Consider the following 21,106-nt stretch of genomic DNA (forward strand, 5'->3'; position numbering starts at 1 on the left):
AATAAGAGCAATACAAAATGGCAATGTGGTATCTTTCAAAGATATGAAATTTGGGCTGAGAATGTAGCTCAGTGGAAGAACACTTGCCTAGTATGTGTGAAACACTGGGATCAATCCTCAGTACTGCAAAAACAAGAAAACACCAAACCAAATCTGCAAAAATGTCTTTGTCTGACAATACCACGTTAGCAAAGGCTGAAAGAAAAAGGGTCTCATACAACGTAAATGGGAGTAATACAACAACCATAGAGAGTAATTTGCCCAAATCTAGTAAAGATGAAGATGTATGCTAAAGACTCCACTTGCATGTAATTTCACTTCAATCCTTCAGAAACTCTGATTCCTGTGCATAAAATACAAGATGTTCACTAAAAGTTGGAAAAAAGATAAATGTTTGTTAACAAGATAAAAAGGAAGTTGAGAGAGCTGGGATTGTGGCTCAATGGTTGAGCTCTTGCCTAGCACGCATGAGGCACTGGATTTGATTCTCAGCACCACATATCAATAAATGAATAAAATAAAGGTCCATCAACATCTAAAAAAAAAAGTTTTTTAAAAAAGGAAGCTGAGATTACATAAGGACACAAAAAGAAATATCATTTAGCATTTAAGAGAAACTAAGTTCTTCAAGATGGATATTTTAAAATATTCAGAGAAAAAGCAAACTATAAAATAATCTATTGATTTATTAAAATATTTAGGACCTACAGACCAGTTGAAAATACATTTAAGGATAAAAAACATAAAATATAAGGCCATGCATAAAGAATGAATGATCACCAAATTCATGAGAGTGATAATCTCTCTGAAGGGTAAGAATGTAATCATTCAGGAATACTTAGAAAGATTCATCTCAGTCTAATATTCTATCCAAAATCTGGGGGCTGGGGTTGTGGCTCAGTGGTAGAGCTCTCGCCTAGTGTGTGTGAGTCCCTGGGTTCAATCCTCAGCACCACATAAAAATAAATAAATAAAACAAAGGTATTGTGTCTAACTACAACTAAAAAATAAATATTAAAAAAAATCCAAAACTGGGATAACAATGTTAAGACTGTATAAATCTAGGTAAAAGTATATGATATATATATATATATATATATATATGATTGAAACATTGTTGTTATAGGTTGAACTGTATCTTGTAAAAGATCCTGAAGTCCTAATCTTCAAGTACAGTTACCCCTTTGTATCCACGTGGGACTGGTTCCAGGAACCCAAAGGATATCAAAATCCATTCAAGTCCCTTTAAAATGATATAGTACGTATATACAACCTCTGCATATCATGTCCCTATACTTTAAATTATCTCTAGATTACTTATAATAACTAATACAACATGTACATATAAATAAAGAAATGACAAGAAAGAAGTTTATACACGTTTAATACAAATGCAATTTTTTTCCCACAGTTGGTTGAAGGCACAAAACACACAGGATAGATTTTAATTATGAATGTAACCTTATTTGTAACTAGATCTTTGCAGATATAATTAAATTAAGATGAGGTAGTTAGGGTGGGACTCAATCTTATATGACTGGTGTCTTTATAATAGGAAGAAAAGACATACACACATGATGAGAGAGACAAGAGACTGGAAAGCTGCAGGTATTAGTCAAGGGCTATACCAAAGATTGATATAGGCAGGAAGAAAAGATTTTCCCATATATGTTTCAGAGGAAGCATGGATGGTCCAGCTGAAACTTCAATTTTAGATTTAGAGCCATCAGAACTATAAGAGAATTAACACCCGTTGTCTTAAGCCACAGATCTGTGCTGCTTTGTTATAAGGCAGCTATAGAGGGGGGAGGGAAGAACAGAAGTTCACTGGATTAAACAAAGGGAAATGAAGTGGGGCGATGGGAATAGGAAGAAAGAATGAAGCAGACATAACTTTCCTATGTTCATATGTGAATACATGACCAGTGTAACTCTACATCATGTACAACCACAAGAATGCAAAGTTATACTCCATTATATATCAAAATACACTCTACTGAGATTGGGGTTATGGCTCAGAGGTAGAGCAATCACCTAGCATTCATGACACACTGGGTTTGATCCTCGGCACCATATAAAATAAAATAAAAATATTGTGTCCACCTATAACTAAAAAATAAATGTTCAAAAAATACACTCTACTGTCATGTATATATCTAAAAAGAACAAATAAAAAATGCTGTAGACAAAAAAAATTATGGCAGCCCTAAAAAACTATTAACACTCATAATAAAAATGAAGAAACTTTAAAAATGTATGCCTATGTGAGCTGGGGAGTACTTCAATGGTACATCATTTGTTTATTAGCATGAATGAGGTCCTGGGTTCAATCCCCAGCACCAAAAAATAAAAATAAATATATTCATGCTTATGACCATCAAATTTTTATTTTAAAAACTGATAATTGTTGATTGACTGCAGTACTGGGGTTTGAAGCCAGGGGCTCTCATCACTGAGATAGAGCCTTAGAGCCTTAGCCTTTTTTTTTTTTTTTGCCAACACTTTTATCTCCCCTAAATTGCCTGGACTTAAACTTCCAATCCTCCTGCCCCCAGCTTCCCAAGTAACTGGAATTATAGGTATGCGACCACATCTGACTCAAAATTTTTTCTTTCAATTACTGCAGCCTAGAGACAGTTTGTGTTCTGTATTGGGTTTTTGTTATTATTTATCTGTTTTGGGAGTACTAAGGATTGAACCCACAAATATGCTATCACTGAGCTACATCCTATCCTCTTTTATTTTGAGACAAGTTCTCACTAAGTTGCTGAGACTGGCCTTGAACTTGTGATCCACCTGCCTAAACCTCCTAAATTGCGGGGACTTCAGTTGTGCTCCATTATGCCTGGTAAAAGGAAAAACAGGATCATAGTTATATCCCAACACATAAATCAACTTAATGTTCATTACCTTGATTATGGTAAAATAATCAGTGGGCATATATATGTGCCAAACAGATTAAAATGTACATTTTATTTAAGTGTATTTTGTCATATGTCAATTATACTTCAATAAAAATGTTTTAAAAAATTGAAAAGAACAGCCTAGATTCAGAAGCAAGAAAAAGGATAATAAAAGATTTAGAAGAATCCGGCTAAGGGCAGTGTTTGAGCTGCTATAACAAACTACCATAAACTGGATGGTTTATAAAGAACAAATATTTAATTCTCTCAGTTCTGGAATCTAAACAGTTCTAGATCAAAGAGTGAACAAATTTGGTGTTTATTGAAGAACTATTTCCTGGTTCACAGATGTCATCTTCTCACTGTATTCTTACTTGGGGGAGGGAGCAAGAGGTCTAGCCTTCTTTTATAATGGCACTTAATCTCATTCAATGAATGAGGCACTTGTGATTAGCTTCATGACCTAATTACCTCCCAAAGGCTCTACTTCCTAATAACATTACCTTGGGGGTTAGGATCTCAACATTTGAAATTTGGGAGACAGAATGTAGGCAGGTAGAGTAAAAAGGGAGGAAAAAGAGAGAAAACTGTAGTATCCAGTGACCAAGGATTAAAACCTAATCAAAACGAGGAGCAAAATGTTACATTCTATTTATATAAACAGCCTTCTATACTTCCCCAGGGAAATCGTCAATGAAATTTACATTGCTCTAAATGCTTTTAATAACCAGATTTGTCTCTGGGGTAGTCAAAGAAAAGAAGCAGTGCACAGAAGACTTTATAAATAATTAAATGAATGAAATTTTAAAATAAGTAAATAAATCCAAACCCCAGGAAATACAAATAAACAATAATCAACTATCACCCCTTTCATATTTGGGGGTGGGTATAAATGATGCCCTCTCGTAATAGAATTTCCCTTCTTAGTAGAATTTAAAGGTGCTAACATCTTCTAAGCTTAGATAATTCATCTAATAAAATTAATTCCTGAAGTTATAAATAAAACCATTAAAATAATTAAAACTTGTAGCAAAAATTATTAAGTGAACTTTTAATTATTAAGCATAAGACATTATTAAGTGCATTTTTGGTTGATGAAGTAAGCAAAGATTAGACTATTACTTCTGTGTCATTACAATGCTTTTAAAATCATAGCTTTTGGGGCTGGGGTTGTGGCTCAGCAGTAGAGCGCTGGCCTCACATCTGAGGGACCCTGGGTTCGATCCTCAGCACCACATAAAAATAAATAAACGAAATAGAGGTATTAAAAAAAATCACAGCTTTACAAATACATAATTCATACCCTATGAAATACACCTTTATAAAGTATACAATGGTTTTTACTATATTCACAACATTGTACAAAAATCACCACATGGGGCTGGGGTTATGGCTTAGCAGTAGAGCGCTTGCCTCACACATGTGGGGCCCTGGGTTCAATCCTCAGCACCACATAAAAATAAAAATATTTAAAAAAAAAAATCACCATTAATTCCAGAATATTTTCCATAACCTGAAAATAAACCTATTACCCAGTAGCAGCCCACTCTCATTCCCCTACCCTCCAAGCCCCGAAATCTCTAATATATTCTGCCACTAGAGATTTGTCTAAGCTAGAAATTTAATATAAATGGGATCATAATGTGGCATATTATAACTAGCATTTATTACTCAATAAATGTTTTTAAGGTTCATCCATGTCATAGCATGAATCAGAAGTTTATTTCCCTTTATTGAAGATTAATATTAAATTGTATAGAAATAACAAATCTTATTTATCTATTCATCAACAGATGATAGAGGACTGTTTCTATATTATAATCATAATCAACAATGCTACTATGAACATGTGTGTATGTTTTTGTGTTTTTTTGAGACCACATATGTTATATTTTCTTGGGTATATATTTATAAGTAAGATTTCTGGGTCATTTGGTAACACAATACTTATTAGAACTGCCAAGCTAATTTCGAAGGTGGCTACAATATTTTACACTGCCACCAGCAATATATGAGTTACAATTTGTCCATAACCTTGTCAATACTTATTGTTATCTTTTATTTTAGCCACCCTAGTGTAGTATCTCTTTGTGATTCCAGTTTACATTTCTCTAATGACTAATTATGTTCAGAGTTTTCTAAGTGGTTAGTGGCTACTTGTATATCTCTGAAGAAATATTTCAAACCTTTTGCCTGTCAGAATTCTGAGGTAAATTATTGTGCACATGTGTATTATTATTATCATTTTGAGATAATAAAAGTACTTACATTTTGCTTTCTCTTCATCTCTGCCTCTTGTAAGGAGGACAAGTCCAACTATTAAGTTATTGAAGTGCAGCCCTTTGGATGTTCCACCAAAAGAACAGTAAATCACCTAGAAGAAAATGATAACACCAACTTGAGGGCATGTTTTAGTTATGGAAGAATGAGGTGGTTTATCACCTTTAATAAATCTTTTCTCCATCTCAAACAAGGTTCTTGTGAAATAATGTTTAGTGAAATAATGTTATTTAGTGAAATAATGTTAAGTTTCACCCTCTTTTGCACCTTGTTATTGCGCTCAGTCAAGAATATAATCATCACTTTAAAGTAAATATATTATAGGTTCACACAACTGAATATTTATTCTTTCCTTCTGGAGTACTTATCTAAGAAGGTTCAATAGCTTCGATAATGTGAAAAGGATTTTGTACAATTAAAGAACTTCCTTTAATCTCGGTAAAACTTACATTATTTACATTGGAAGAAAGTCATTCTCTAATTCAACCCAGATACCAAAGCTAGGAGATCCTGGAACAACATACACCAAGCTCTAAAAGATAATGGATGTCAACCAGGAATTTAATATCCAGCAAAATTAAGCTTCAAATTTGACAATGAAATAAAAACCTTCCATGATATACAAAAGCTAAAAGGATTTACAGCAAAAAATCTTCTGCACTACAGAACATTCTTGGCAAAATATTCCATGAGGAGGAAATGAAAAACAATAATGAAAATCTGCAAAGGGAAGAACTACAATAAAGGAAAAGCCAACCAAAGAAGAAATCAAGCTTAATATCAAAAATTAACAAAAATGATCTGTCATACAATTCATGTCTCTTTCAACTCTTTTTGATAAACTTTTACACATAAAAATTTTAACTACAATATCATCTAATTTTTCAGGGTTTTGTTTATTTTGTATTTTTTTTCTATTTCTATTCACAAAGTTACACAAATATGTTCTTTAAAAGTTTTATCTCTATTTTCTGTGTATTACATTGCCTGTGATATGAGATGAGGTATATTTTACCCTTATAATTTAAAATCCATTATTCAAGATTCAAGGATGAAAAAAGATATATCAGAGTAAAAAGAGTTTAATAAGGTATTTATAAAGGTAAGAGCAAGGTTGAGGGAAACTAACAAATTTTGTGAAGCACCTTTCCTTCCGTAAACTTGGAGAGGTAGGAGGTGAAGTAAGAGAGAGCCATTATGAAAAACTTGTAGGAGAAGGTGACCTAACTGAAGTTATTCCCACCAAAGGCATGTAGAAACCAACTCACAGTTTAACAGAATCTTATAGGGAGGAATAAAACACCTTGCTCTATTCTTGTATATTCCAAGTACATCTCTTTGGTGTTCCTTTCTGATGGAACTCAACAAGCAAGAAACTACATAACAAGGGGGCTTATTATGTAGCCTACAGTATATGTCTCATCAAAAGGTAAAAGATGGAGAAAGGAGCCAATATGGCAGCCACTGGTTACAAGAGGCCACTGAGTATTTGAAATGTGGTCTAGTCTGAATTGAGGTGTGTTATGTGTTAAATAGACATTTGATTCCAAAGAATTACTAGAACAAAGAATATGAATATGAACTATTTTACTAATAATTATTTTTTAAAAATATTTAATTATTTATTTATTTGGCGGACACAACATCTTTGTTTGTATGTGGTGCTGAGGATCGAACCCGGGCCCCTCGCATGCAGGCGAGCGCGCTACCGATTAAGCCACATCCCCAGCCCCTATTTTTTTTTTTTTTTAAAGACAGAGGGGGGGAGAGAGAGAGAGAGAGAGAGAGAGAGAGAGAGAGAGGGGGGGGGAGAGGGAGAGGGAGAGGGAGGGTTTTTATTTATTTATTTATTTATTTTTTAAGTTTTCGGCAGACACAACATCTCTGTTTGTATGTGGTGCTGAGGATCGAACCTGGGCCGCACGCATGTCAGGCGACCGCTTGAGCCACATCCCCAGCCCCTAATAATTATTTTCTTCACAAATTATGTTGGTAATCCATTGGGTTAAATAAAAATATGTTAAAATTAAATTTTCTATTAGTTAAAAAAAAAGAAGTAGAGGAGAATAAGGTAACATTCTGTATCTTGTTGGTAGTACTATATATATCCATATATATGTTGTCATTTTTATATTTGTTTTATCAAAATTCATATAACTATAAAACTAAATGGGGTAATTGTACCATATATAAATTACATCTCAACAAACATGACTTTAGAAAGAAAACTAGTTCATGAAGTGTTTTAACAGTATTGGGCACATACTAGCCACCTGATAAATAATGGCTATTACTATCATTCATTAAAACAACCATCATTAAGCTGTTTCATAGTGGGGCAGGGAGGGGGAGCATGGGAGGAACAGACAAACTCTAGATAGGGCAAAGGGGTGGGAGGGGAAGGAGGGGGCATGGGGTTAGAAATGATGGTGGAATGTGATGGGCATGATTATCCAAAGTACATGTATGAAGACACAAATGGTGTGAATATACTTTGTATACAACCAGAGATATGAAAACTTGTGCTCTACATATGTAATGTGAATTGTAATACATTCCATTGTCATATATAACAAATCAGAATTTAAAAATAAAATAAATAAAAATAAATGCTACACACATACATTTATTGTTTTTATTTTTGCTGGGGTGATACTGAGGATTGAACCCAGAACCAAGGAGCAATCTACCATACATATATATATTAAAGAACAAAATGGGGGCTGGAGTTGTAGCTCAGTGGTAGAGCATTTGCCTTGCAAGTGTGAGGCACTAGGTTCTATTCTAGCACCACATAAAAACAACAAAGGCACTGAATCCATATACAACTTAAAAAAAAAAAAAAAGAACAACAAAATGGTTCTTTTTCGCAGGACCTTGTAGGCAACCTGCTGCACCAAGATAACGCTAAAATCCCCTTCCTAGCCACCGGCTGCTAGAAACTCACTGTAGTAGAAGATGAACACAAACTTCATACTTTTTACATGAAAGTTACTGCTGATGCTGAGTGAAGAATGGAAGAGTTATGTGGTCTGAATCAGTGGCGGGAATGATAAGCAAAGTTCGCCTGCTACAGAGTTAAGGGGCATTTCTGTTATAGACCAAGGGATATTGTAGAAAGAAAGTACAAATCTGTTTGGCGTTGTGTTGTGGATACCAATCTGAGTGTTCACAATTTGGTTATTGTAAAAAAAAAAAAGAACAGACTTAATGGATAGGATACTACTGATCCTCACTGCCTAAATCCCAAAAGAACTAGCAGATTCTGCGAAGTTTTCAATCTCTCTAAAGATAATGATGTCTGTCAACATGTTGTCAGAAAACCCTATGTAAGAAAGGTAAAAAACTCAAACAAAACATGGAAGATTCAGTGTCTCATTACTCCACATGTCCTGCAACACAAGCACCAGCATATTGCTCTCAAGAAACAGCAAACTAAGAAAAATAAGAATATGTCAAACTTTTGGCCAAGAAAATGAAAGAAGCCAAAGAAAAATGTCAGGAACACATCACCAAGAGATGCAGGCTGTCTTCTCTGAGAGCTTCTACTTGAATCCAATCAGAAACAAGAATTTTAAAAGTAACAAATAAATAAGATTGGACCTTCAAAAAATAAAAATAAAAGAGCAAAATAAAATTTTGTTGATAAACTATTTTATTCCATACCCACAGGTGGAAATAGGTTGGAAGTAGGTAACACGAAAATCTTTTATCCTTGGGACTAGAAGAGGAAAACATGTCAAGGACATGAAGCCTGCCTAAATCTGAGACAGAAATACAGCAACAGAGAATGTCCCCCTACCCAGTACTCCCTACTTCTACCATTGTGTTGGCAAACACTAAGGAACAAATAACAAAATATACCTAGAGGAGAAGGCAGAGTGCAGACAGAACATCTTTCTAGAGTACAGTAACAATGAGAAGATCAGAAGTCAAGAGTTGAGAAGATATTAGAAAAATTATTTGGCAAGGAGCCCCCAAACCTTAAAAAAAAAAAAAAATTTATACCTAGACTGGAATTTTAAAGTCTGTAATGGAAGTTAACAATAAGACCATCACAGTTCAAATTGCAGACTAGATTGATTCAACTTCACACATTAAAGACATAAATACTACTTTAGCTCAGTCTTTAGGTCCTACGCAAAGCTCCCTTCTTTCAAAAATAAATTGTAGGGCTGAGGATATAGCTCAGTTGGTAGACTGCTTGCCTCACATATACAAGGCCCTGGGATCAAGCCCTAGCACGGCCCCGCCCCCCCCGCCCCCCCCAAATTGTATGTGTGTGTGTGTCTCACACCAAAAAGCAAGGGGAGAAGAAAAACACAGTAAAAAAATTGAAAAATGGCTCAAAAGCAAACTCAATAAGAGATTATCCATCCAAAATGTAACACAAAGGGAAAAGAAAGTGTGCATGAGGCAGAAAATTCAAAAGCTATGGGACAATATCAATAACATATATGTAACTGAAATTCTAGAAGAGAAAGAGAATAGGGTAGAATATATGAAGAAATAAAGGTTGACAATTTTATAAATCTAAGAAAGACATAAAATCACATAGAAGCAGCTCAGAAACAGGCAAGTACATTACACCTTTAACCTCTGAAGTCAGCGAGACAAATCATATTCAAATTACTCAAAACCAAAGACAAAATCTTCAAAGCAGTGAAGAGGGGAAAAAAAAAAACTTCACTGAGAAAAAGATTCACAGCAGATTTCTCATCAAAAGCTACATGAGGGGCTGGGGTTGCGGCTCAATGGTAGAGCGCTTGCCTAGCATGTGTGAGGCACTGGGTTCGATCCTCCGCAGCACATATAAGTAAATAAAATAAAGGCCCATCAGCTACTTAAAAAAAAAAAAAAAAAAAAAAAAGCTACATGAGCCAGAAGTCATCAAAGTGACATATTTAGAGCATGAAAAATGATAAAAATTCAACATAGATGCTACACCTGGTAAAATATTGGTAAAAAAGAAAGGAAAGGGTTGAGATGTAGCTCAGTGGTAGAGTATTTCATCAATTCCCAGCACAAAAGAAAGAAAAGGAAAAAAGAAGGAAGAAATCATATTAGGGAAACAAGACAGAAGTCAATACCAGTAAAACTGTACTACATAAAAAGATAAAACAAAGTACTCAGGCTGAAGGATATATGATGCTACAGATACATGTACTTACATTAAAAAAAAATAAGGTTATTGGAAATGTCATGAATGAACGTAAGTATAAGATTAATATCTTAACTTTTAATTGCTCTGAAAGATAACTAACTGGTTATCTAAAATGTGTGTTTAGAGTATATTTTTTAAAAAAACTTTTAGTTGTAGATGGACAAAATACTTTTATCTATTTGTTTACTTATTTGTTTGTTTATATGTAGTGCTGGGGATGGAACCCAATGTCTCACAAGAGCTAGGCAAGCGATCCACCACTGAGCTACAACCCCCATCTGTTTGCAGTATTGTGTAAAATACATGAAAACAGTAAAAGAGAAGATGGAAGGAATCCGAAGTATACTATTGTATACTATAGATAAATGCTATTTAATATACCATTAAATGGTACAGTGTGATAATTCATGCATAGAACAGGCTGAGCATCCCTAATCTGAAAATGTGAAATCAAATATACTCCAAAATCTGAAACTCCTTAAGTTCAGATACAAGGAAGATTCCAAACCTGACCTCATATGACAAGTTGCAAAGCAAAACACAAGTACACATAAAACAGATGTCCATTTTTTTTTGGATGGGGAAACTACAGTCCTTGTCCAAAGTCATACATCAAAAAGTGGCAAAGTCAGGGGCTGGGGATGTGGCTCAAGCAGTAGCGCGCTTGCCTGGCATGCGTGCGGCCCGGGTTCGATCCTCAGCACCACATACAAACGAAGATGTTGTGTCCGCCGAAAACTAAAAAATAAATATTAAAATTCTCTCTCTCTCTTAAAAAAAAAAAAAAAAAGTGGCAGAGTCAGGATTCAAAACGAGGCAACAGGGTTTCACTATATTATCCAGGATAGTCCCAAATTTCCGATCCTATGCCTCAGTCTCTTGAGTAGCTGGGATCGCAGGCATGTGCCACTGCACACATCTGTATGTTCATTTCTGATTGACTTCTCTACAATTACATGAAAGACATCATCAGTAAAATATGTCATTTTGATGAAATCTGGTGAAGATCAAACTTAGAAATTTTACTAGATCACAAAATTAATTTATAAACAATGTGTCTTTGGTGTCTCTCCCCCTCCCCTGTAAATTCATAATCCAATACCCTCATTTTTGACCATTTCAGTGACTTTAATTTAGACAGTAAAGCTAGTGAGGATAAAAATAATGAAATTTTGGGTAAGGTATGACTTTCAGTTTTCTAAGTATTTGTAGAATACACACTATTACGTCTGCAATAAATCTGGTTGGAATGTTATGACACTATAGTTGGTACCTCTCTTTCACTCCCAAAATATACCAACAATAATTTGTTAAAAATCACCCAGTTTGGGGCTAGAGTTGTGGCTCAGTGGCAGAGCACTTGATTGGCATGTGTGAGGCACTGGGTTTGATCCTCAGCACCATATATATATAAATAAGTAAATAAAATAAAGGTCCGTCAACAACTAAATACAAATACACACACACACACACACACACACACACATCTTTTTTTAAAAAAAATCACCCAGTATGATAAATGAGATCTAAGAAAATATGATGTACTTATTTTTTCCCTTTTATTAATGTTCCAGAATCAGTATGCATCTAATATGTGTATTTCTTCCCCCCACCCCTCAAAAATATTTTTAAAGCAATGTTTACCTTACAAGTGACAGCACATTACACTTAAGAGCCATGTTATCCTATTTTAGGATTAAGGAGAGGGTATATGCACGGGATAGCAAGGATATTAAGATATGTTTTTAAAAGCACTTAATAAATGGTAACTATTATTATAATTTGTTTAAAAAAACTCTTTAAAAATCCCTTTTAATAATTTTGTTTAGTTATTAAAAACTAAAGTATTTTCTTAAATATTTGGTAGCCATAAACATCCAGACATATTAGGCCTGCTCTTAATTTTATGCAATGATGGTAATGATCTGGTGGTAATAATCTCACTAGCCTTCTTTCAGACAAATGATGTCATGCCAGAAAATAATATGATTACTTCAGAACAGAGGGAAGTCAGTCTACACTTTCAATGAGAAAGATTTATACTACAATATCCAAACCAACCTTTTGCCTTATAATAAAGAGGTCAAAAAGGGCAGAGATGTGTACAGGTCTCCATAGTCTAGAAAAAGGTTTTATCATGTTTCAACTACTGCTCTTTGGACCTGGTCCTTCTTCCATTTTTGGATACAGGACACAGGGTTATCCCACTGCTCCCTGGGGGAAGCAGAAAGTGATGCATACTATCTTATATCACATGACTTTTGGAATCAGAAAGACTTGAGTTTGAAACTAGGCTTTATTAACATACTAGCTGCGTGGCCTAAAGCAAACTGCTTAATTTCCTGAGCCTTAGTTACATTCCATGACACATTTGTTGAGGCAACATACCACATCTTCCCATTTCAGGACCTAGACTAAGGAGCAACCCCTGTGTGAAAATGCTGTCCCAAGACAGAGGCCAAAAGGTAGATCTTGACTCCAACTTTGTTACTTAGTAAGAATTAAATCAGCATTGATGAGTTCATGACTTTTGCTTCAGAAAATATTTTTTCTGAGGAAACTCTATTATACCTTAAATTTTTTTCTTGAAAAATTTTTATTAATTTTTTATGTATGACAGCAGAATGCATTACAATTCTTATTACATATATAGAACACAATTTTTCATATCTCTGGTTGTATACAAAGTATATTCACAACAATTCATATCTTCATACATGTACTTTGGATAATGATGTCCATGACATTCCACCCTCATTTCTAACCCAATGCCCCCTCCCTTACCCTCCCACACCTCTGCCTTATCTAGAGTTTGTCTATTCCTCCCATGCTCCCCCTCCCTACCCCACTATGAATCAGCCTCGTTATATCAGAGAAAACATTTGGCATTTGTTTTTTGGGGATTGGCTAACTTCACTTAGCATCTATTATACCCTTTTAACTAATTAACAATCAACAGAATCAAATTGATGATTTCAAATTTTCATTTTGCATAATTTTCATGAGGATCAATACTTTTTAATTAAGATTAGAACCATCAGTTTTTGTCCACGTAAATATTTTTCTCTACTATTTTTTGGAAATATTCTATCAAATCCAATTTTCTCAAAGCAAATTTAAAAGGATCTAAATTTCTTAACAAAGAAATGATTTTTCTGGGAAAGTCTCATCAATAACTTTTACTTTGTAGATTTTTTTTTGGTCAATATTGTGGATTGAGCCTAAGGCACTCCATCACTGAGCTACATCCCAATCCCTTTTTATTTTTTATTTTGAGGTAGGGTTTCACTAAGTTGTCAAGGCTGATTTTGAACTTGGAATCGTTCTCACACTTTAGCCTCCTGAGTCACTGCCATTACAGACGTGCACCATCATATATGGCTTATTCTATGCTTTTGTTTTTAATTGCTATAAAGCTTATTCCTAATTTGACATGTAAATTTTTTCTTTGCAATTTTCTTGCTGAAGAAACCAAGAAACTCTGGAGTTTATCAAAGTCTGCATTTTGATGAGTATATCTTCTGTCCTCTGAAATTTCTATGAAATAGTAGGTAAACCAAGAAAACTAACCAAATATAAATTACTTTTTTTTTTTTTTTTTGGCAAAGATACTGATTGCCCAGTTGGTGCTTTATATAGCTCCATCCAGCAACACATAACAAATGTTTAACTATCTTGTTGTTATGATCAGTTCCTAGATTCATAAAACCATTAAAAGTTTAAAAAATATCAATGATGATTACAGATCTACCATTTGTATGTAAGATCAATCTCAGTATTAGGAAAGGCAGTCAAATGGATTTTGATACTCCAAGTGTCATTAAGCTTTTGAGAATTCAGTGACTCATCCAATATTCCTATTTAAAATGCGAAGCTAATGAGCATACTCAACAAGTTTCAGATTTGGGAGATTTAGGGTATCAGATTTTTGGCTTAGGTATGCAACAAGTAAAATCTATGCAAATATTCCAAAATAAAAAAAATCCTAAACTTGAAACACTTCTGGTCCCAACCATTTTGGATACAGAATGCTAAACGTGCATGTTTTGTTTTTGTTTTAGTTTTAAAAAGCACCAATAACCTTGTAAAAAGCACATAAAATTATTTTTTTAAAAAAATAGAGAGTGAGAGAGAGAGGGGGAGAGAGAGAGAGAATTTTTAATATTTATTTTTTAGTTTTCGGCAGACACAACTTCTTTGTATGTGGTGCTGAGGATTGAACCCGGGCCACACGCATGCCAGGAGAGCGCACTACCGCTTGAGCCACATCCCCAGCCCCATAAAATTATAATAACAGTAAAGAGAATAAAATTTCATGTCAGTCTTCTGGGTCACTTATAAAGCATGAACTTCAGGATAAGATGCTTTTCTAACATATACAGTAATTCTCTAAGTTCAAAACTGCTTATCTACTAAATGAGCTTTACTAAGACTACTCAACGGACAAGAACAAATGAATTATATTGTCACCAGTTTTATTAAAGGTATAATAGACAAAAATTATATGTATTTAAATTATAAAATTTGATGTTGTAATATAAGTATACATTGTAAAATTATTGCCACAATCAAGCTAATAATATATTTAATACCCCAATTATCTTTTTGCATGCATGGGGAAAACATTAAGATCTTAAAAATTTTAAGAATACATTATTACTGGGCTAGAGATGTAGCTCAAGTAGTCTCCTTTGGAACCCAGGCAAAGACTGTAGTAGGTTACAACAGGGATTCTTGTTTCCATTTTTTTTTTATGTGTTTCCACATTTTTATTGGTGCATTATAGTTCTACATATTGATAGGATTTATTGTGACATATTTATATATTTACAAAATTTAACAACATGATTTGGTCAACATCACTCTCCAGCATTTACCTGCTTCCTGCCCACCTCTGACCACTTGGTCCCTTTCTTCTACTGATCTCCCTTTACCACTTAGCTCTTAAATGATTTATTTTTAACTTTATTCATGGTTGAATTTATTATATATCTGTCTATTGATCTGTCATTTATCTATCTATATAGTAGCTTTCTTATTTCACATGATTATTTTGTTTATGAGATCCAACCATATCACAGGTAGCTGTATATATCATTAATTTCATTAGTCCAATAGTTTTCTAGCATTCTTCTTTTTATAAACAAATCAGGTGTTTCCTATTGTTCAGGTCTTTAAAAGAAACAACTACAAGGAACGTTCTTATGTGTGTATCCTGGTAAATATAATCAATAGTCATACTCTAGCATTTCTAAGAAGACGTAAGAGTAGAATTGCATATTTCTTGAGAATTCTTCTCTACTTATCTACTTTACTAAGTAATATTAAACTGTCCTTGATTTGTCCCTTGATTGTGTAGTCCCACTATTTTTTTTAATATAATATCTATGTGCACTCTGGTAAAAATAAAAACTATAACTCTGATAAAAATAAAAATTAAAAGGCTTCGGGCTGGGGCTACAGTTCAGTGGTAGAGTGATTGCCTCGCAGGTGTGAGGTTTCAATTCTCAGCACCACATAAAAATAAATTTAAAAATAAATGTTGTGTCCATCTACAATTAAAAAAATTTTTTTTAGTATTAATTTTTTTAATTCAAAAGGCTTTGCTGGGCATGGGGGAGAATATCTGTAACTCTAGCCCAAGTTTGAGGCTATTCTCAGCAACTTGGCAAGACCCTATTTCAAAATAAAAAATAAATAAAAAGGGCTAGGGACATAAAATAAAAAGTTCTATTTTCAAAAAGAGGTATCTTGTTGCTACTGAGGAAGGACACTAGGTAATGGGGATAAAAGAGAAGGCTTGGTTGGGCATGGTGGTGCATGCTTAAAATCTCAGATCTTGGGAGGCTAAGGAAGGAGGATTGCAGGAGGATGGGCAAGTGAGACCCTATGTCAAAAAAATAAAAAGGGCTGGGATCTACATCAGTTGTAAAGGACCCTTGGGTTCAACCCCTAGTACCAAGGAAAAGACAAGAGAACTTAGTTTTAGAGAAGACTTAAGTTTTCACTAAATACACTTCTGTAACTATCAACAGATATATCATGAACAAACATTATCTCTTTCTTCTAAATCAATTAATAAATATTTCAGAAAGTTAAAAGACATGAAATACAGAGCAATTAAAAACAAATGAGTACTGTAATTTGATTAAAATAATATAACTAGCTAGGCAATGTGGCATATGCCTGTAATCCCAGCAACTCCGGAAACTGAGGCAGGAGGATTACAAGTTTGAGGCCAGCCTCAGTAATTTAGTGAGGCTCTAAACAATTTAGCCAGACTGTCTCAAAACAAAAAATAAAAAGAGCTGGGGATGTGGCTCAGTGATTAAGTGCCCTGTTACCAAAAATAAATAAATAAAATAAAATGACTAGAATACTTATCACATATATTTTTGTTTGCTTTTTGGTAATGGGGATTGAATCCAGCAACGTTTTACCACTGAGCTACATCCCCAGCCCTTTTTATTTTTTATTTAGAGACAGGGTTTCCCTAAATTGCTGAGGCTAGCTGCAAATTTGTAATCCTCTTGCCTCTGCCTCCTAAATTTCTGGGATTACGGTGTTTCATATATTTTTTATTATTTATTTATTTGTTTGTTTTTAAAGAAGGGGGGAAAGAGAGAGAGAGAGAATTTTTTTAATATTTATTTTTTAGTTTTCAGTGGACACAACATCTTTATTTTATTTTTATGTGGTGCTGAGGATTGAACCCAGCGCCCCGCGCATGCCAGGCGAGCACGTTACTGCTTGAGCCACATCCCCAGCCCCCATATATTTTTTAAAAGGTAAATTTTTTTTGAGATAGGATTTCACTGAGTTACCACCCAAGCTGACCTGGAACTTCCGATACTCCCACATTGGCCTCCAGAGTAGCTGGGATTAAAGATGTTTACCCCCATTCCTGCCTTAACAGGTAACTTTATTAAATAAAAAATTCATCTATGTAGGAAGAAGTTAACTCTATGATACTCCAAATCTATGTAATAAATTCATGTTGCTACTCACGGTGGCTCACAGTACAGCTTGTGTGAGGCAGCTTGTTATTTCTTTCTTAGTAATAGAAATTTTTTACTAATTTTTCCCAAGTTCTTTTGTCCAATTAAAACTATATACTTTCCACAATTTCTTGCAACTAGAGATAAGTCAATGTGTGGACTTCCAGAAAGTCTCTTTGTTCAAAGGGGCTCTTAATTCCTGAATGACAAAGTGGAGCTGCCATTCTACTGGAACTTAGTACTTATAGCAAGTCATACGGATTTCTTAAATCTCAATATGAGATGCTCTGTAGGATGCCTATCTCTTTCAGGTTCACACAGAGAATCACCACACAGTACAGAATACCTCCCCAAGGGCTAGAGTTGTGGCTCAGTGGTAGACCCCTTGCTAGCATGGGGTCTAAGCAAATAAGCTTTAGCACCACATAAAAAACAAATAAAATAAAGTGATTATGTCCAACTACAACTAAAAATATTAATAAAAAAAGAAAGTCTCCCACAAATATATCACCAAGTTTTATAAAAATAAATCTGGTTATTTTCACAGGATGTTCTAAAAGGCATAAATTAATTTTATTTATATAGATTACTATACTGCAAATTTATTTTGCTGTTAGAGAATAAACTGCTTAATTTATTGTGAAAGAGAAAACATATTTTCAGGAAAAAAAAATAGGATAATTGCTCCATCTTCAGAGTATAATTCTATTTTCTCTACAATCCTTATTATTTTCTTCCACATAAATATTATCCTAAGGCTAGGTGTGGTAACTCACACCCTATAATTCCAACTACTCTAGAGGCTGAGGCAGGAGGATCCGTAGTTTGAGGTCAGCCTGGGTAACTTAGGAAGTCTCTGTCTCAAATAAAAATTTTTTTAAAAGATTGGGGATGTAACTCAATGGCAGAATGTTGCCTAGCTTTCACAAGACCCTGGGTTCAATCCCTAGTCGTGGTGGTGATGGTGAGGAGGGTTAAATCTTTAGGGTTCCATAGGGATGTGTCAAATATACATTCTATAGAATTGATAACTACCACATGCTAGGCATGAATTTATAGAAAGTTACAAGTCAGAAAACACCATGATGCACACCTATAATACCAGAAACTTGGGAGATTGAGGCAAGAGTATCTCAAGTTCAAGGCTAGTCTCTGCAACTCAATAAGGACTTAAGCAACTTAGCAAGACCCTGTCTCAAGATAAAAAAAACAAAAAGGGATGGGGATGTAGATCAGTGGTAAAGGGTCGCTGGGTTCAACCCCCAATTCCAACAAGGGGAAAAAAATAAAAAAATTAAAAAGGCAAAGTGAGAAAGTAAGTTACCGGGTCTGGGGGTGTAGGCTCAGTGGTAGAGCGCTTGCCTAGCTAGCACATGTGAGGCATTGGGTTCAATCCTCAACACCACATAAAAACAAATAAATAAAATAAAGGTACTGTGTCCACCTACAACTTAAAATAAAAAAGAAAGTAAGTTACCAATAATGTCCTTAAATTTAGAGAACAGAATACTATGTTTCCCTCAAGTTCAAAAGCAAATAAGCTTTGTCTAATGAAAAATATCCAGATCATCTGTTTAGCAATATTAGATAGCTTCTCTACCATTTAATGTTCTTTTTTTACATGAAATTTATAGCTTTTATTTTCAAACTCAGTTAAATTTTAGAAGAGTTTTTTTTTTTAACAGTGACAGTTATAAATTAAGTCAACCTTATTTTATTTAAAACACCATTTAAAGAATATGCTATTACACTGAAGTATCTTATTAAGACTGATTTGACCAGGATTTCAATCATTTTTATCATTTACTATACCAGTCATGTCATTAGCTCAGGTTATACAACAAGGATTCAAAATATGTGATTATACCTAAGTTATTTTCTGTAAGAGTATTTTAAGTACCAATATAAGTGAATAACTTCTTTGACATTTAGTATGTCACTTAGAACATTCATAATTTATGTAATGTACTTGGTATATTTTTACAGGGAAGAGTTCCTTAACCCCTTTATTTTTTTTTCTTTTTTGTAGTTGTGTATGGACAGCAGGCCTTTATTTAATATGTTTGTTTTAATGTGGTGCTGAGGATCAAACCCAGTGCCATAAACATTCTAGGCAAGCGCTCTGCCACTGAGCTACAGTCCCAACCCAACCCCTTTATTCTTAATGACATGTCACCTCTTCTATAAATTCTGCTTTTCTTTTTTTTTCTTTTTTGGATGCTGGGAATTTAATCCAGGGACACATTACACCTGAGCCACATCCACAGCCCTTTTTTATTTTTAGAGAGGGTCTCACTAAGTTACTGAGGGCCTAAGTTGCTGAGGCTGGCCTCAAATTTGAGATCCTCCTGCCTCAGTCATCTGAGTCACTAGGATTATAGGTGAGCACTATTATGCCTAGCTAAACTGTTTTCCAATAGTTTATAAAGTTGTTTAAAAATCACTCTACATTAAATCTTGGCATTTAAGAAAGATTTCAAAGATTTCAAGATGTTCTTCTGTTGGCTATAACATCAAGATCAGGATTCACTATAAAATGAAAATGTTAGTTGCTTATCTGATTGATACACATATATAAGTTATTTTAGCAAGTTACAACTGTCAATGATCAATAGAATCAAGAGCTAATAATCAATAACTAGATTTGTCAAGAAAGTTGTCAGCCCATGAAGCAAATAAGTCTAACATAAAAAGATTTAATCAATTATACAGATTAAAATAAAAAAGGAAAAATAAACACAAATCACTATTTTGGGAGCCACTAAACTATCTAGTAAATGTAGACCTCTAGTTCCCAGAAACATCTAAATGCAACACAAATACCTCAGCATAAATTCATCAACATTAATGGAAAAATTAATGAACTGTTTGCTTTCACGTGTTGAGCACTATGTTTGAAAATACCCCAGATTCCAAGATTACTTTTGCTTAAAATGTACATTTCCTCTAACTGGAAAATGGTTTAAGTGCTGAAAGACTAAAAGGTTAACAAAGCAAACTAACTTCAAGAGTATGGTTTCATAGTCATTATCCTGGTCTTTCTTTCAACAGGACTTTGCTGAATACTATAATTACTAAAGAGAAAGCATTAATAAACCAAATATACATTAAGTTTATATTACATGCACAGAACTCTGGGACATTTTTTGAAAGTCATAAAAAATAATAATTCAGCTAGACAGGAATTCCATGAATAAACCATTATCTAATAAAGTGTTGTGCTACATTCTATACGTAACTCTTTATTTATGCCTGTAAGATTCAAGGGATAGGAGGAAAACAGCATGAGCTAACACTGTCAGAGGAGCTTCCTGGAGGAAGGGAAAATGGTATTACTATATTACTCTGTCCTCCAAGATTGAAATCAATTCTGGGATGGGGATTTAAGAGTTTCTACTTAGAGCTGGGGATGTAGATCAGTAATAAGAGAGCTTGCTTGGTATGCAGAAGGCCCTGGGTTCAATATCCAACACCAAAACAAAAATGCAAAAAACCCAAGAGTTTCTGTTTCAAAGAAACATTTAATGAGTAGCTATAAATTTACCCTGTTGATCACATTTTTTAAATGCTGAAAAACACTTCGGGGAAGTCCCAGGGATGAACTAAGGATTTTATGTGTGCTAGGAAAGAGTTCTACTACTGAGCTACAACCCCAGCCAAGAAAACCACTTTAAAGTGAATGTAAAAACAGTAGGAAACAAATTCAAATTAATACTGCGTGGAAATGTTTTGTTATTAAAATTCTTGGTGGAGAGTAGCAG

At 34.2% G+C, this 21,106-nt stretch overlaps 1 protein-coding gene across 3 annotated transcripts in view; it reads right to left on the bottom strand.

The window, feature by feature from the left end:
• Usp32 (ubiquitin specific peptidase 32) overlaps positions 1-21,106 on the bottom strand; it is a 167,360-nt gene that overhangs the window by 89,859 nt on the left and 56,395 nt on the right. For all 3 annotated transcript variants that reach the window (XM_071603755.1, XM_027950240.2, XM_071603754.1), the window contains exon 3: positions 5,172-5,277. In XM_071603755.1, coding sequence (XP_071459856.1) covers positions 5,172-5,277 — 106 coding nt within the window. The remainder of the gene's footprint in view (positions 1-5,171; positions 5,278-21,106) is intronic.

Source organism: Marmota flaviventris, chromosome 17 (genome assembly GCF_047511675.1).
Source record: "Marmota flaviventris isolate mMarFla1 chromosome 17, mMarFla1.hap1, whole genome shotgun sequence".
NCBI classification, from domain to species: domain Eukaryota; kingdom Metazoa; phylum Chordata; class Mammalia; order Rodentia; family Sciuridae; genus Marmota; species Marmota flaviventris.